This window comes from Lissotriton helveticus, chromosome 9 (genome assembly GCF_964261635.1).
Source record: "Lissotriton helveticus chromosome 9, aLisHel1.1, whole genome shotgun sequence".
Classification (NCBI taxonomy): Eukaryota; Metazoa; Chordata; class Amphibia; order Caudata; family Salamandridae; genus Lissotriton; species Lissotriton helveticus.
In genome coordinates this window covers 487,810,038-487,828,522 of record NC_136070.1, presented here as the reverse complement: position 1 = coordinate 487,828,522, position 18,485 = coordinate 487,810,038, and the positions used below count along the sequence as shown (strand labels likewise).

General features: G+C 48.3%; 1 protein-coding gene across 3 annotated transcripts in view; it reads right to left on the bottom strand.

The window, feature by feature from the left end:
• The window catches only part of PPP2R5E (protein phosphatase 2 regulatory subunit B'epsilon), a 445,062-nt gene that overhangs the window by 126,854 nt on the left and 299,723 nt on the right, over positions 1-18,485 (bottom strand). For all 3 annotated transcript variants that reach the window (XM_078660324.1, XM_078660322.1, XM_078660323.1), the window contains exon 12: positions 9,865-9,992. In XM_078660324.1, coding sequence (XP_078516450.1) covers positions 9,865-9,992 — 128 coding nt within the window. The remainder of the gene's footprint in view (positions 1-9,864; positions 9,993-18,485) is intronic.

The following is an 18,485-nucleotide window of genomic DNA, read 5'->3' as shown; positions in this document are numbered from 1 at the left end:
ACTACAGTGCGCATGGGCATCCTCTCCATGTTCAGATTGTTTTTCCCCATTGTGGCAGAGATGGAGTATAGTACAGTAAGAGATGTCCATGCAAAGAATGAATGCTACAGCTGCGACAGGCACCGGGGAGGCGGGTGGGCGATATGAATGTCAGCAGCCCTACATGCCAAGAACAGATGCATACTGGTAAGTAGCATATTCCGTTCGAGGCATGTGGGCTGCTGAATTCATATCTGTGCATAGAATGTATAGCAGTATCTCCCTTAGCGGTGGCTACCTGTGTCAGCTGCAGCAGTCTGGAAAAGAGTTTTGAGAACAGCCTGTCCTACAGCAGCTTGCTGTTTTGAGTGTACATCTACACAGTAGTGTTTTGTAAATGTATGTGTGGTAGACCATGTGGCTGCTCTGCAAATTTCGTGTAAAGGAATATTTCCTAGGAAAGCCATGGATGCCCCTAGCTTGCGTGTTGAATGCGCCCTAGGGGGAACTGTTAAGGTGCGTTTTGCCTTCAAATAACTTATTTGGATGCACTTAACTATCCATCTGGCTATACCTGATTTTGAAATAGGATTACCCTTGTGTTGTGGGGAGAAGGCAAGAAACAATTGTTTTGTCTTCCGAAACTTTTTAGTTCTGTCTATGTAATATAGCAGAGCTCTTTTGACATCTAGGGTATGCAAGGACCTTTCAGCTACTGTTTGTGGGTTCTGGAAGAACACTGGCAGTTCTATAGTTTGATTTATATGGAAATGAGATACCACCTTTGGCATGAATTTAGGGTTTGTTCTAAGAACTACTCTATGTGCATGTACTTGAATGAATGGCTCTTGAATAGTTAGGGCTTGCAGCTCACTAACTCTTCGAAGCGAAGTAATGGCAATAAGGAAAGCCACTTTCCAAGTAAGAAATTGTATTTCGCATGAGTGGAGTGGTTCAAAAGGTGGTCCCATTAGCCTGGTTAAGACAACGTTTAGATTCCAGGCTGGTGAAGGTGGGTGTCTTGGAGGAATTATGCGTTTAAGTCCTTCCATAAACGCTTTAATTGCTGGCACCCTAAATAGTGAAAGGTGTTGCCTGTTTTGCACATATGCTGCTAACGCAGCTAGGTGTATTCTGATGGAAGTAAAGGCTAAATTGCACCGTTGGAGGTGCAATAGGTAGCAGATGATGTTTTGAGTGGAAGCATCAAGTGGGTTAATGTCATTGTTGTTACAGTAAATGACGAAACGTTTCCACTTCGCTGCATAGCATGCTCTGGTAGTGGGCTTTCTTGCCTCTTTGATAATATTCATGCAGTCTGGAGGCAAGTTGAGGTATCCAAATTATAGGACTTCAGGAGCCAGATCGCTAGGTTCAGTTGTTGCGGATCTGGGTGTTGGATTTCGCCATGGCTCTGAGTTAGAAGACTGGGTGTAAGTCGCAGTCTTTGATGAGGCACCACTGATAGTTCTAGGAACGTTGTGTACCATGGTTGCCTCGCCCACATGGGAGCAACTAGAATTAGCGTCAGGGAATATTGGCACGTTTTGCGTGCCACCAGCGGTATTAATGGAGCTGGGGGAAAAGCGTACGCAAATTTGCCTGACCAGTTCATCCATATCGCATTGCCCTGCGACTGCGGATGTGGGAACCTGGCGGCAAAGGACTGGCATTTTGCGTTTTCGCCTGTGGCAAACAGATCTATTTCCGGGTGTACCCACTTCCGGAAGAATGGTTGGAGCACTTTGGGGTGAATTTCCCATTCGTGCATCTGTTGGCTGTGCCTGCTTAGCAGGTCGGCAACCTGGTTGTCCTTGCCTGGGAGGTGTTCGGCCATGTGAAAAATGTTCCTCTGAATGGCCCATTTCCACATTGCTTGAGCTAGGTGCGACAGCTGTGGCGAGTGTCTTCCTCCCTGTTTTTGAATGTAATACATAGCTGTCATGTTGTCCGTCCGGATCAACACAGCTTTGTTGAGTAAGTGTGTCGCGAAAGCTTTGAGGGCTAGAAAGATGGCCATCAACTCCAGAAGGTTGATATGCATTTTCTTTTGCTGTACAGTCCAGAGTCCCTGTACTGTGTAGTGTAGGACATGGGCTCCCCATCCTAGTAATGATGCGTCCGCTGTTAGAACTATTTGTGGGACAGGCTCTTGGAACAGTCGTCCTTTGCAAAGGTTTTGTGGATTACACCAATGCAGAGAGTTGTATGCCCGACTGGTCACCAACACTAGGTCCTTTTATTGCCCATGAGCATGGTTCCACTGCCTTGCTAGGCATTCTTGTAGTGGACGCATATGTAGTCTGGCGTGAGGGACTATGAATATGCACAAGGCCATCATGCCTATTAGTTGCATAAACACTCGAGCTGGTAGCGAGTGTTGGGGTCTGAACTTTTGTATTAGCGTTTGCATTCCCTGGACCTGTGCCGTGTTGGGATATGCTTTCGCTGACAGTGTATCTATTGTTGCTCCCAGGTACTGTTGGACGTGGGAGGGTTGTAGATGTGACTTTGGGTAGTTTAGTGAGAATCCTAAACTGTGCAGTAGGTGTATGGTCTTTGACATGTTGTTGGCACACTGCTGGGCTGTTAGCGCGTGTATTAGCCAGTCGTCCAGATAAGGGTACACATGGATGTGTTGCCTTCTGAGATGTGCTGCCACTGTAGCCAGACATTTGGTGAACACTCTTGGAGCTGTTGTCACCCCAAATGGCAGGACCTTAAACTGGTAGTGTTGGCCTTGAATGGTGAACCTCAAGTACTTTCTGTGAGCAGGGTGTATTGGTATATGAAAGTATGCGTCCTTGAGGTCTAAGGTTGCTAGGAAGTCTCCCTGGCGAAGCAGTGGTAAGACTTGCTGGAGAGTGAGCATGTGAAAATGCTCTGACAGAATATAAAGGTTGAGGGGCCTGAGGTCCAATATTGGTCTGAGAGACCCATCCTTTTTGGAATCAGGAAGTATAGGGAGTATACTCCTGTTCCCTGATGTTGCAGTGGGACTGGTTCTATGGCCCCCTTTTGCAGCATACTCATGACCTCTTGCTGAAGGAGCGTTATATGTTCCTCTGACATGGGACGGTGCACGGGTGGTATGTTGGGTGGTGTTGAGGTGAGTTCTAGGCAATAGCCATGTTGGATAATTTGCCTGACCCACTTGTCTGTGGTGATATTTAACCAGACATGCAGAAATTGTTGTATTCTTCCCCCGACTGGTGTTATGAGGTCTGGGGGTAGTGTGAAGAAGTCACTGCTTTATGTTAGTGGAGGATCTATTTGCATTGCCTCCACAACCTCTTCCTTTGGTATTGTTCCCTCTATAACCACCCCTGTTGGTGTTTTTGTTATATGTGGATTGTGTATTAGTCTTGTAGTTGGAGGACTGCTGTGATGTTCCTCGTGCTCCTCCTCTATAATTGGAGCGACGAAAGGAGCCCTGGTGTTGTTGGGACAGCAGAGCTCCCATAGACTTTGCAGTTTCCGTATCCTCTTTCATTTTGTCCAGGATAGAATCAACCGCTGGACCAAATAAAAAGTCTGGGTTAATTGGCTGATTAAGAATTGTAGATTGTACCTCATTCTTAAAGCCTGATATACGAAGCCATGCGTGGCGCCTTAGTAGTATGCTTGTATTGATGGACCTGGCAGCTGTGTCTGCCGCGTCCAGGGCACATTTAATGGATGCATTGGTGATGAGCTTTCCCTCCTGTATGAGTTCATCTGCCTGCTGTTTGTATGGATCAGGTAAGTGTTGGAGAATTTGTTCCAACCCGGCATAGTGCGCCCTATCATATCTGGCTAGCAAGGCCTGTGTATTGGCTATTCTCCAGGAGTTTGCTGCCTGAGCCGCCACTCTTTTGCCTGATGCTTCAAATATTTTAGACTCCTTGTCTGGTGGTGCAGCCTCACCAGTAGTCTGTGAGTTTGCACGCTTACGTGAGTTGGATACAACCAAGGAATCTAGGGGTAGCTGCCCTTTGATGTATGTAGGATCTGTAGGTGCAGCCCTGTATTTTTTCTCAATTCTAGGGTTTATGACCTGTGCCCTAGCCGTGTCTTTAAAAATGTCACTTGCATGTTTCAATACCCCTTTTAACATTGGGAGTGTTTTGACGTGTCTCTCAGATGTCGTCAGCGTATCAAAGAGGAAGTCTTCCTCAAAAGCATCAGAGTGCATCTCTACATTGTGGTAGGTTGCTGCTCTATCCAGTAGTGAATTGAATGCTACTGTATCCACTGTGGGTGATGGCTTAGTAGGGTATACTGGAGGGTCTGTAATGGGTAGAGTCCCTTCAGTGTCTGCTTCCCCTCCTCCACCCCATGCCTGTGTGTTTGGCTCCTGAAGAGGGTTTTGTGAATAACCAAACCCTACATCTGCGTCCTGATCTTCATCAGGGGTGTAGTCAGAGCGTGCTGGTGATGTTGGGGTATAAGGAGTAGTAGGCATAGCAGGAGTGATAGGTTCAAAGAAAATGGGAGAGGTAGCACAGTCCCTTTTTTTCTTTAGGGGGATCCTAGAAAGATCTTCAGTTGGTAGAGGTCTTTTCTTTTTGGTGTAGACAGACACCTTACCAGTTTTTGGGTCAATGTAGATTTTTGACTGGTCTTCTGTGGATGGATCTGGGTGAAGAAGTTCCTCTTCCACAGCCTTTGTTTTTTGCGTTGTGACCTTTGGTTTTTGTGTCGATGTTTTTTGTGCTATCGACTGTTTTTGGTGGTTGGATTGGTTTTGGGCGTTTTTCAACAGGTTTTGTTGGTTGAACGTCCTTGGCTGGCTTCACAACCTGTTTCGGACCGAGCGGTTTTGTCGGTTCGAGACACCAGACCCAGCATACACACATCTCTCCATCTCTCCGTCTCTCCATCTCTCCGTCTCTCCCTCTCCATCTCTCCTCCTTCTCCATCTCCATCTCTCCTCCCTCTCCCCTCCATCTCTCCTCCCTCTCCCCTCCATCTCTCCTCCCTCTCCCCTCCCTCTCCATCTCTCCCCTCCCTCTCCATCTCTCCTCTCCATCTCTCCCCTCCCTCTCCATCTCCCACCTCCCTCTCCATCTCTCTCCTCCCTCTCCATCTCTCTCCTCCCTCTCCATCTCTCTCCTCCCTCCCCATCTCTCTCCATCTCTCCTCCCTCCCCATCTCTCTCCTCCCTCCCCATCTCTCTCCTCCCTCCCCATCTCTCTCCTCCCTCCCTATCTCTCTCCTCCCTCTCCATCTCCAGCTCTCTCCACCTCTCCATCTCTCCCTCTCTCTCCTCCCTCTCCATCTCTATCCTTCTTCTCCATCTCTCGCCTCCCTCCTTCCTCCCTCTCCATCTCTCCCGCTCCCCCTCCCCCTCCCTCTCCCACTCCCTACCCCCCTCCCCCTCCCTCTTCCTCCCCCTCGTTCCCCCTCTCCCTCCCCCTCTCTCTATCCCTCCCTCTCCATATGTCTGTCTGTCTCCCTCCCTCTATCTCTCCCTCCCTCTCTCTGTCTCAACCCCTCTGTCTCCCTCCCTCTATCTCTCCTCTCTCCCTCCCTCCGCCTATCTCTCTTCTCTCCCTCTCTCTGTCTCCCTCCCCCTCTCTCTGTCTCCCTCCCTCTATCTCTCTTTTCTCCCTCCCTCTATCTATCTACCTCTATCTCGGTCTCCCTCCCCCGCTCTCTGTGTCTCCCTCCCTCTATCGCTCTTCTCTCCCTCCCTCCCTCTCCCTCCCTCGGTCACCCTCTGTCTCCCTCCCTCTCTAATTATCCCTCCATCACCGTCTCCCTCACTGTCTGTCTGTCCCGGTCTGTCTGTCTGTCCCTGTCTGTCCCTGTTTCCCAACCCTCTGTCTCCCTCTCAGTCTCTCTCTCTGCCCTAGTCTCTGCCTCCATCTCTCTGTTTCTATCTTTGTCTCCCTCCCTCTGTCTCCCTCTCTCTCCCTCCCTCTGTCTCACTCACTCTGTCCGTCTCACTCACTCTGTGTCTCCCGCTCTGTCTCCCTCCCTCTGTCTGTCTCCCTCCGTCTCTCTCCCTGTCTCCATCCCTCTCTGTCTCCCTCTCTTTTCCTCTCTGTCTCCCACCCTCTGTCTCTCTCCCTCTGTCTCCCTATCTGTCGCCCTCCCTCTGTCGCCCCCCTCCCTCTGTCGCCCCCCCTCCCTCGGTCTCCCTCTGTCACCCTCCGTCTCCCTCCCTCTCTAATTATCCCTGTCTCCGTCTCCCTCACTGTCTTAGTCCCTGCCTCTATCTGTCTCTCCCAGTCTGTCTGTCCCTGTTTCCCAACCCTCTGTCTCCCTCTCAGTCTCTCTGCCCCAGTCTCTGCCTCCATCCCTCTGTTTCTATCTCTGCCTCCATCCCTCTGTTTCTATCTGTCTCCCTCCGTCTTTCTATCTGTCTCCCTCCATCTCCCTCTCTCTCCCTCCGTCTCCCTCTCTTTCTCTCTCCGCCTCCCTCTCTCTCTCCGTCTCCCTCTCTCTCTCCCTCCGTCTCCCCCTCTCTCTCTCTCCCTCTGTCTTACTCACTCTGTCCGTCTCACTCACTCTGTCTCCCGCTCTGTCTCTCTCCCTCTCTCGGTCTCCCTCTCTGTCTCTATCTCTCTGTCCCCCCCTCTCTGTCCCCCTATCTGTCTCCCCCCTCCCTCTGTCGCCCCCCCTCCCTCTGTCGCCCCCCCACCCTCTGTCACCCCCCCACCCTCTGTCGCCCCCCCACCCTCTGTCGCCCCCCCACCCTCTGTCGCCCCCCCACCCTCTGTCGCCCCCCCTCCCTCTGTCTCCCTCCCTCTGTCTCCCAGTAAATCAACTGCAGCTCGGAAGCCCAATCAATAATTACACAGAAGCCATTTATTTCTAGAATCTATTCATTAAATATGATCCTAGTACATTAATAAATCACTGGATGCATTTTTCATAATCCTTCACCTATCAAAGTGTTTTATGTTTGCAGATCTGATCAACGAATTGGTCTTTTTTATTAGAGAAAACAGCCCCGAAAGAACAAAAGGAAGGTTACTTGGAAGGCTCCGGCCTGCTTCTGTGTGCTGTGCGGTCTGTTCAATGCCAACACCCTGAATCCATGTGGATGCTGCCATTGCAGTGAAGCATGCCAGTGAATCCCCCCTCCCCCCACCGCTTGCTGCAGGCAGGTAATATGGCCACTTCAAGACTCGTCTGCAGCATTTCCTTGTTCCATCAGGTCTGCGTTTCTGCATACTGCATCCTGCCACAGCACCATGGACGTCATTTAGGGGTCACCAGGGACCGCGGCTGCGGCCCCTTGCTCGTGCCTTTCAACCTATAACACTGCCTTTGCGACACCAGGCCTGACAGATCACAAAGAGTGAGGGAGGGAGACAGACAGGCAGGGAGTCTTAAAAAGACCAGTTACTTGTTAATGAGACTAAGTTGTGAATCTCCCGGCCCCCATAGAGCAGAGTCTCTGGCAACACTGCAGCATTGGAGTTTGCGGACACTATTAATTAAAAAAAACAAAAACACAGGTAGGATGTCTGCAAGGCACCTTAAAGGCAGACGGCCCATTGTCATTCTTTATGTGATGATCAGCAGCAGACAGAATGACAATGGGCCATGCTGCAGCCTGTAGAGTTCAGAGAGAAGTACGAGAGGCCCCAAGTGAGACAACTTTTCAACTCCTGGGGCTTCTCACAGGGGAACAGCACAGCCTGCTGTAATTACCACAGTGTCACTGGGCTAGCACTGGGCAGACCAGCGATCCAGGGGGGGCAAGCGACCTCCCGTGCCCCCCCTGCAGACGCCCATGACTACGGTGCCCGACTTCCTGCTTTGCCCCGGGCTGCGGCGGTGATCTCTTTCTCCGCAATACCGAGGGGTAGGCACCCTCGTAAGTACAGAGTTGGAATGCGGGGTGGGCACCCTTATGATTTTGAACCAAATAAGCGGGGTCGGCACCCGCCGGCCAAAAGTGCAGGGAAATCCCTATGAAAGTGATTGCAGTCCGGCGCTGCGAGTGAAAGGCGGGAGCGCTTCCTCCTGGCATAAAGACAGATCTTTGCTAGAAAGGAAAAATAAAGAGCTCACGAGGTGCTGGGGGGCACAAAAAACACTAAGTCCCCAGGAATGGCCACTGAAGCAAAAGGGTCCCAGTAGCAAGGTCCTCACAAGTGAAGAGGTCAGAAGGGTCCTAAATAGAAGTTCTCCAGGTATCCAGGGCAGGGCCCAGGAATGGGCCCCAGCAGCAGCACGCCCTTGGTAGATTCAAGTAGCAGAACAAGAACATTTACTTGGGGTCACAGCCCCTTATTTATACTACATTTTCTTCTGTCTAAAGGGTGCAGGCAATGGGAGAACCAGCTACAACTGGTTCAGGGGAACTCCTGAGCACTTTGTTTTGCTCATCCCCTCTCTCCCTTTCACTGGACAGGCTAGGGACACCAGACGCACCACAGGGGGTGGAGCCAGCATTGTGGAGGGAAGGCCCAGCCCTATTCAGGTGCCAGGTGCAACTCCTCCCTCCCATCTACATGCTGATCTCCCTATTCACCACCGGGCAGACCCATCCTGGCTCCTGGAGCCAGGCACACCAGTCAGCCCCTGTCAATCACAAGTCAGACAGGCAATTCACATTCACTGCACACAGAAATGCTAACTTCTAAAAGTGGCACTTCTCCACTAGACACAATAAATCTGCGCACACCGTTGTGCAGCATTTAATCTCACGAGTTTGCACACACCAAACTCGCCCCTGCCCATGGACACACATATCCCCCATGCATTCCTATGGGAGGGCAGGCCAATCTCACTACACACACTCAGAGCGCACGCACTTTACACTGGCCCACAGTGCCAAAGTGCGCAGAGACCAGAAATCACTACCATTATGTCATATCAAAAGGCAAAAAGTTCGGGGGTGAACCTGCCAAAAGGGCCAAGTCCAACAATGAGTCAGTAGACACAAACCTTAATCCAATGTAAAAAAAAAAAATAACTGGGAGGAAAACAAGATAGGACACTAAAGAATCACCGGATGGGTGTACAATATGGCTGATAACCCATCTGAAAACCAAGGTTGGAGTCTGGCTTATTAGACATTTTAGAACTGTTAAAAACTCTCCAGAATCACTTTACACCATTGCCTTCTGCACAAGCCAGCCAGCTCACATCAAACTCTACTTACCTATAGCAGTCACATGAGCCACTTATCATTCGAAAGTAGCGTTCTGGTAGCTCACCTCAGAAGGCCGGTAGTTTTCTCTACTTACGGATTACGTATTTCTATTTATTGCAATGAAGGTTAAATGGACAAAGGTAAAAACGCAGATGAAGAGAATTAAACGTTCCCTATAAGTGAGAACACTACAGAGCCTGAAATCAGACCAGGGGGCTCCGAAAACACAAAATGGGCAGGTTTAACATGGAAGCAGAGGTCCTGACCTACATTTTAACACTTAAACACAAACACACACATACAAAACAACAATTGCTTGGCATGCTATGTATGACCCAGAGGTTATACCTAAAATACTAGTAGTAGACTAACAAAGTAGTCAAAAAACCTTAGTTGACTTCTGGGAGCCCTAAGAACACCTAACCATACCCCATGAACATACAGAAAAGCAAATTATACTTGTATAAGAACTTCACTCTTCACTCATGGGAAATTCTACAGAAATAAGACAATAAAATATATGTTTTGAGTACTGTAGTTCTCACTCTGAATAATTAACTATCATCATCTGCTCTTGGAACAATGTTTTTACAAAAGTAGCTTCGATCATTCTACTGCGTAATACATAATGAAATCCTCATTTATCAGTTTGAGCTGAATATGCAAGCAACAAATGTTATAGTGTTTACACGTGCTGGTTAAGAACTATTGATTGAAAACATATACAGCCTATAATAAAGGTAAGGGCAGGGAAGAGAACAACAAATAAGAAAAGTTCACAAACTTACGGATTCCAATGCTCTTTAGAGATCCTATAAAGACTGGCGAACATAATGGGAAGGATAACATTAGAGTTTTCTTCTATCAAACTCATGATGTACTCATTATTCCAATAATACAGAGCCCTTTCTGCCACCTTTTGAAAAAGAATATTGTAAAATTTTAAATAACATAACATTTGTATCTGAAAAAAAAGCAGTACTGCAATTTAGACTCTTAAAACAATCCAATGTAATCACGTAATGTGCATTATAAAACTCAAAGCACATATAAACATGTATCTTGTATAACAGACTTGATCTCAAGATATAGGTTCACATGTATATTATATAACAGAATTGAAAAAGCGATACTGTGGTTATGGTTCAGTCAGAAGTGGACTGAAACTAACTTAGATGCTTTTTTAAGATCTGCATGAAATACAAAAAAATAAGTAATTCTAGTTCAGAATAATTGTGGCAGGCTTCATGTACATCTGTGCTTAGGTGAGATGGAAAGGGGGCCACGGTGAGTAAGGGAGGGATAGAAGAAATGGTTTACTAAAAGGTGTGCATTGCATTGGTGTAATTATGCACAGCTGTTTCTGGAAAATGGGCGCTACAAAAAGGTGTTGAGTGGGCTTCCAAGAATTAAATTATAGAGCTATTATGACCATTATGCAAAAAACTCCCCTTGTGCACAGCCGGAGGCCATTCATAGCAGTTGAGGGGTGTCCCAAGGTGATGGGCTCAGGGTTTGTACAAAGACTAGGTCCTGATGCCAACCCCTACTGCATATGGCTGAAGGCTGAGTGTAGCAAGGGTTTGGCCACCTGTGCACGTTTCAGTTGGGTGCAGTATATTATTTTTAAAAAACTGAAATTCATGAAAAAAACTACAATTAAAATGGAGTTATGGCTAGCTTGGAGTTATAACACCATAATGCATATTAAAAAATAATAATCTTGAAATTTACTTTACAAACCACAGTATAGCTTTGGTTAAGAATTAAAACCGATAGCCTCCTGGAATTCACCAGTCATGCTTGTCAATACAATGCTTTTGACATCACAAATCTTATAACAGTGCAGCACAATACCTGCTAGCAAAACATCATTAAAACCATATACCAAAAGACATGATAGTATCCATAGGCATATTAGTGCTAAAGTTAATGCTTACATATGTCAAGTCACCTCTGATATTATTCATGCTACTTGTGATATGATCAGTCACATTATGAGTTATTATCCTGAGCAGTGCATTTGTGTACGAGTTATGGTTTCCATGGCTGCTGAGCAAGTTATCATTTGCGAAAACCATCTCAATTGGTGGATTTAGTAACATTTCAGTTTCAAGATGTCCCATTGGTATACTTTAACTACAGACAGATAAAGGATCTGTCGGTCTGTCTCAATCTCTTTATCTCTAATTATAAACAGAAAGAGAGACACAAAGCGAGAGATATAGACAGACAGGACACATAAAAGGTAACCATCATTATAATGTATGTATTTACTGAGTTTTTGAATACAGAAGAAAAGTGCAGTGGAGTACATTTCATAGAATACTGAACAAAGCATTAGGAACAATAGATTATACATAAGAGGCAAGAGAGTTCGAAGTCTAAATACAACATTTCTGCAGCTCTATTCTGAAACTATGTAGACAAAATAAGGTTGGATCCATAAGGGGTAGGAAATAGCAGTGGGGCAGAAGTCAAGAACGCCGCAATAAGCAATATGTCCGTACAAGTGCATGTATACTCTAAAACTAACTCAGTCTCAGCAGATACATAAATACTGAGCTTCGAAGAATACAACAAGGAACTATAGCGAGGAAGGGAAGTGATACATTAGCAGACATTACCATAGCTTTTTTTTTTTTTAACTTTTTTTTTTTTCATTCCAGTTCCAGGATTTTACATACATTCATTAACTACAGTCATCTCCATTTCGAGATTAAATAGAATACAGTTTGAGAGAATACATTCTTAAGACACCGTGTACAGTACAAAGTCATTCAATATTGTTCAAATCCCTGCTTCCGAAACCCCCACTCTCTTCATCCTCCCCATCTACCCCAATTTCAAGCCCAAACATGTTGACAAGTCTCTCTACCATCATGGACTACCCTCGGGGGTTAAAGCCTCGCCTGGCGGTTTACAGATATTCCCTCGATATTCATTCCATTTCCCCCACACTCTCGACCATTCCCTGGGGCATCCCCGATGGGTGTAAACTGCTTTTTCTGCTACCATAGCCGTGTTCATATCCTGTTCCCAGTGCAACAGCGTGGGCACCGCCCCCACGTTCCTATCTATATTACGCTTTGCTGTCGCCATCCCCAGTGTTGCCCAGGCTTTCATCGCTATGTTTAGGTCTGTGGGTCACCATATATATATTTTTTTTTTTTACCGAGAGTCGATGTTGCTGACTGATATCACGCTTCCTGGGTGCACGAATCACTGACTTGGCATGCACCTCCGTGTGTTGGACCACAATAAAAGAGAGGAAGACTACTAAATAGAGTCTTGTTTGACTATCAAAAAGGCGGTGCCTTCACACTTAGAAGAGATTTCAAGGATTGAATTGAACTATCCATCCCGGGTGTGAATTATTACCACCTTGACTCCTAGATGGGGTCATCTAAAAGATACCTGTTTGCCCCGTTTCTAATGTCCTGATGAAGACTCGCATGGCCCAGGCATAACTAACCGTATGGCCGTAAGACGAGTCGAAACGTCGACACCCTATTAAAAACCGGGACCACCTATATTTCTCTCTACAATTATGTGCAGATATTGATGACATATCATTTTGTCTTAAGTTAATAATGAGAGAGTGTCTTTTGCAATAACTAAGTGGCTAGGTTATGCAGAACGGTTATTTGTGGGTCCGTTACTGTTTGTAATAAATCATTTGAATTTTATGTCACTTCTTTGGATTTTCTCCTTTTCTTTTCTCTTCACAATTTCTTTGGCACCCTTTGCTATGCTGCACGCTCTGTTCGGGGCAATTTATATTTTGTACTGATGTATAAATTAAATTTTGCATTCTTTTTTTGATGCTAAGACAATAGATTAAAATATTGCATTTCAATTGGAAGTGGATGCTGTTGCTTCTATATGTTTTTATAAATACATGCATAAATTGGATGGAGCTGATGAATGTGTATGTGCTCCAAACCTGTAGTATTTGGTATTGATTAACTCAATTTACTTAATTATAGGAGGTCTTGGACCATTGTTGTTTAATATTGATATATTCAAGAGGCAGCACTTTGGGTCTGTCTGGATCTCTGCCCCACCTACTTCTGTGATCTCAAGCATTACCTCCTCTCAATAGGCCTGTATGAAAGTATGTTCCAGTTTGCCCACACCTCTCGGGCAAAGGGGATGGAGTTTATGTCCAAGTTTGTGGAGTGTGGTGCAGGAGTAGTACACCCGGTGCAGCACCTTGAGTTGTACTAGTTTTAGGCGAGACTGGATCGCCGCCTCCCTGGCCGATGCAAGCGCGTCCATCCAGTCTGAGTCGTCTATGTCCCCTAGTTCTGCCTCTCATTTGCTACGGAGGACCACCGTGGGATCTGGGAGCTTTAATACTTTACGATATGTCTGCGATATGGCTTTTTTGTCCATGTGATCGGTGAGGAGTCTGTTCTCTAGGGGCGATGTGTCCGCTAGTTTTGTACCCAGAGGGATAGCGTTTGTAAGTGCATGCCTGATTTGAGTGTAACGGTAGAGCTCCGAGTCAGCCAGTCCGTATTTTTCTTGGAGTGCCGGAAACTGAATGATCTCCCCTCTCACCCATAGATCGCCGATGCTAGATATACCTATTAGGTCCCATTGTTTAAACCCTTTCGTGTTGCCCAGGGTGCCCAGCTTGCGCGTCGCCCACAGGGGAGTGGCCAGTGTGAGCACCCCTTCCCACCCTAATGCTCTCTGTGCTGTGTGCCAAATTTTAATCGTATGGGCTGTGGAGCCTGTCAGAGTGTGTTGTTTCTTGTTCGTGTAGAGAGATTTCAGAGAGCTATCTGTCGGCACCACCTCCCTGTCCAATCTGTATGCTGGGTCATCATGTAGGGTAGGCAGCCATTGATTTATGATCGCTAGCTGCGCTGCCCAGTAATATAACTTGACGCTAGGTAGAGCTATTCCCCCATCGTACCAGCTGCGTATCAATTTAGACTGCACAATGCGGGCTGGCTTGCTGTCCCATAATAAAGAGGGCATTTCTGCTTCTATCGCCTTAAAATATGTCAGCGGGACCGGAAAAGGGGTATTTTGGAGCGCGTAGAGGAATCTCGGGAGTGCTAGCATTTTAAAAAGTGCTGCCCTGCACAACAGCGGCAGCGGCAGGGACCGCCAGTGGGAAACATCTGCTTTCAGTCTCTGTAGGGGTCTCTTTAGATTTTCGTCCATGAAGACCTTTTTGTGGGGGGTGACATATATTCCCAGGTATTTAAATCCCCCAGTGACAGTTTGCAAGGGACAGTCTAGGGGAATCATTGGTGCTTGTCCGCACAGTAAGTAGAGCAACGATTTGGACCAGTTTATCGTATACCCTGACTTCTCTCCATATACTGTGAGAATGTTGAATAGTACCTCCAGGGATTCCGTCGGGGACGTCATGTATATCAAAACATCATCCACGTAAAGGGAGATCCGGTCCTCCCACGTCAGCCCTCTAAGCAGTGGTGTTGTGCGTATCCATGTCGCTAATGGTTCCAGTATGAGGGCAAAGAGGAGAGGGGAGAGTGGACAGCCTTGCTTTGTCCCTCTACCCAGTGTGATCTCCCTGGATATATGGCCATTTGCCACCACCTGTGCCAAAGGTGCTGTGTATAGCAATCAAATCCACCCACAGAATTTGGGGCCGAAGCCCATCTTTTGAAGCACCGCGAACAAGAACGACCATTCCACTAAGTCAAACGCCATCCTCGCGTCTAAGGAAAGGATGGCCGCATCGCCTTGGATCAATAAGGTGCGGGCTAGAACTCCATTGAGTCGCCTTAAATTCAGGGAGGCGTTGCGTCCCGGCATAAAGCTGGATTGGTCTGGGTGGACTAGCGTCGTAAGATGGGTTTGGAGTGTTTTGGCCAATATCTTCACTTCCGCATTTCTCAATGATATCGGTCTGTATGAAGAGGCCTGCTCCGGTGGTTTCCCGGGTTTGCGTATCGTCACTATGGTTGCAAATCTCTGGTCCCTTGGTAGTGTTCCCTGCGCTAAACAGTCGTTATACATGTCTAACAGACGGGGGCGATCTTGTTCGCTACCTTTTTATATAGCTCCACTGGTAAACTATTGGGTCCCATTGCTTTGCCTGTATGTAGTGTTGCCAGTGCCTTACCCATCTCCTCTCCCGATAAGTCTGCTTCAAGCACTTCCACATGTTCAGGCGATCGAGTGGTCAGTGGTATTTCAGTTAAAAATTGCAAGCATTCCTCTTCCGTCACCCCACCCCTTGGTGTGTACATCTGTTCATAGTAAGTTGCTAATTCTTCTACGATTAACCGGGGCTCGGTCGTGAGTGTACCGTTATCTAGCGCCAGCTGAGCGATCCATCTATCTGCCCTTTCTTTCTTTTCTAGCCATGCGAGCATTTTCCCAGTCTTGTCCCCCATTTCCTATACCCTTTGTTTAGTGTCTGTGTGTCTCAGCTTTGCCATGTCCTCGGCATATGCTAGGAACTCCTGGGCTGCTAATGTCAGGGCCTGTGCTGTGGCCTCGTTGGGGTCTATGGCGTGTGCTCTTTCCGCCTCTAACGCTGTCGCTACCAAAGATTCAATGTTATGTCTGTGCTCTCATTTGTGGCGGGTGATAATCGAGATGGCTTGCCCCCGGATAACTGTTTTGTATGCCTCCCAAATCGTGCATGGTGAATCTACTGTTGACGCATTTTCGGTGAAGTAGTGGTCAGTGGTTGTTACTAGGGCCTTTGCTATCACACGGTTCTGTAAGTAGTCCGGATATAGGGGGTAGATTCTCTGTCGTCTATGGAGCTGTGTAGTATATGTAAGGTGTATCGGGGAGGAGTCGGAGATTCCCCTTGCTAAGTGTTCGACCGCCATTACCTTCTCTGGGGCTACTGCTAGTGTCAGGATGTAGTCTATATGTGAGAGACTATTGTGTGCTCCAGAGTAAAAAGTGTACTGTTGATCTATGGGGTGTTTAGTCTCCACATGTCAGTGAGGCCCATGGCGTCAAGAAAGTCCCTGCGGGCTTGATTGGATCTGTTTTCCTGCCTGGGTGGGTTGCCGTCGAGAGCCGCGTCACATACTGCATTTAGATCACCCCCTATGATCAGTTCGCCCTCTGGTAATTCTAACAATAGTTTCCCAAGATCATGGAAGGCTGAGTGGTGAAGTGTCGGTGGGATGTAAACAGAGACCAAATTGTAGAGGCGCCCCTCCCATTGACAAGTAAGTGCGGCAAAACGCCTGTGATCATCTACCCACGTTTTCGTGATCACCAGTTAATCAATCAATCAATACATTTGTAGAGCGCGCTACTCACCCGTGAGGGTCTTAAGGCGCTGAAGGGAGAGGGAGGGGGGGGGGCTATGTTGTGGAGCGCTTTGTGTGCGTGGGTGAGCAGCCTGAATGTGATCCTCTTGCTGATGGGGAGCCATTGCAGGTTTCTCAGGTGGGCGGATATGTGGCTGTGGCAGGAGATGTCGAGGAAGAGTCGTGCGGAGGCATTCTGTATGCGTTGAAGGCGTGTCTGAAGTTTGGTTGTGGTTCCTGCGTATAGGGCGTTCTCGTAGTCCAGTCGGCTGGTGAAGAGGGCCTGGGTGACTGTCTTTCTGGTTTCGGTGGGGATCCACCATAAGATCTTTCGGAGCATGCGCAGGCTGTTGAAACATGAGGACGAGACTGCGTTGACTTGCTTGGTCATCGTGGGGGAGGAGTCCAGGATGAATCCCAGGTTGCGTGCGTGGTCCGTGGGTGTCGGTGCGGTGCCCAGTGTCGTGGGCCACCAGGAGTCGTTCCAGGCGGATGGGGATTGTCCGAGGATGAGGACTTCAGACTTGTCCGAGTTGAGCTTCAGACGGCTGTGCTTCATCCATTCTGCGCCCTCTTTCATTCCGTCCTGGAAGTTGGCTTTGGCGGTGAGAGGGTCTTTGGTGAGGGAGATTATCAGTTGGGTGTCGTCGGCGTAGGAGATGATGTTGATGTTGTGTTTGCATGCGATGGCGGCGAGGGGGTTCATGTAGATATTGAAGAGGGTTGGGCTGAGTGAGGAGCCCTGGGGTACGCCGCAGATGATTCTGGTGGCCTCTGAGCGGAAGGGAGGGAGGCGGACACTCTGGGTTCTGTCGGAGAGTAACAATGTGATCCAGTCCAGGGCCTTTCCTTGGATCCCAGTGTTGTAGAGGCGGGTTATTAGGGTGCGGTGGCAGACGGTGTCAAAGGCTGCCGAGAGGTCCAGGAGGATGAGAGCGGCTGTCTCTCCGTTGTCCATCAGGGTCCTGATGTCATCTGTGGCTGCGATGAGGGCGGTCTCGGTGCTGTGGTTGGCTCGGAATCCGGATTGGGATGGGTCGAGCGAGTTGTTTTCTTTGAGGAATGCAGTCAGCGGTTTATTGACGGTCTTCTCGATGACTTTGGCCGGGAAGGGGAGCAGAGAGATGGGGTGGAAGTTCTTGAGGTCTTTGGGGTCCGCTGTAGGTTTCTTCAGAAGGGCGTGGATTTCTGTGTGTTTCCAGATCCAGGGAAGGTGGCTGACGTGAAGGAGCTGTTAATGACATTCCGGAGGTGGGGTGCGATGATGGTGTCGGCTTTGTTGAAGATATGATGAGGGCATGGGTCGGAGGGGGAGCCGGAGTGGATAGTGTTCATGACGCGGGTGATGTCTTAAGTGCTGGGGGTCCATGCGCTGAGGTTGGTGGTGGGGGTCGTTGGTTTGGTGGCTGGAGGCGGAGTCTGGGGTCCGAAGCTGTCGTGTATATCTGTGATCTTGCGGTGGAAGAATGTGGCGAGGGAGTTGCAGAGGTCTTGCGACGGTGTGATGTCGTTGTTACTGGCGCTGGGGTTGGAGAGCTCTTTGACGATGCTGAAGAGTTCCTTGCTGTTGTGGGAGTTGTTGTCCAGCCGCTCTTTGAACGATGTCCTTTTGGTGGTGCGGATCATCTGGTGGTATTCGCGGGTGGCGCTCTTGAGGGCTGTCATGTTTTCTGATGTCCGTTTGTGGCGCCAAGCTTGTTCGAGGGTTCGGCATGATTTCTTAGCGATTTTGAGGGCGTCTGTGAACCATGAGGTTTTTCTGTTGGTAGTCTTGCCTGGGGGTTTCTACAGTGGAGCGAGGTCGTCGGCGCAGTTGGTGATCCACTGTGCAAGATTGTGTGCTGCGTCGTTCGTGTCAGGGGTGTCGACAGGTGGGTTCTGGCTCAGCGATGTGGTTAGCTGGTCTGTGGTGACTTTGCTCAAGCATCTGCGGGGGATCTGTAGCGTCTGGCTGTGGGAGGTGGTTTTCTTGAAGGTGAAGTGGATGCAGCTGTGGTCGGTCCAGTGTAATCCGGTGGAGTGGCTGAAGGAGTTGTGGTTGCTGGCGGAGAAGATGGGGTCTAGTGTGTGGCCGGCGAGGTGGGTGGGCGTATCAACCAGTTGCTTGAGTCCGAGGTTGGCGAGCAGGGTGGTGGTGGTGT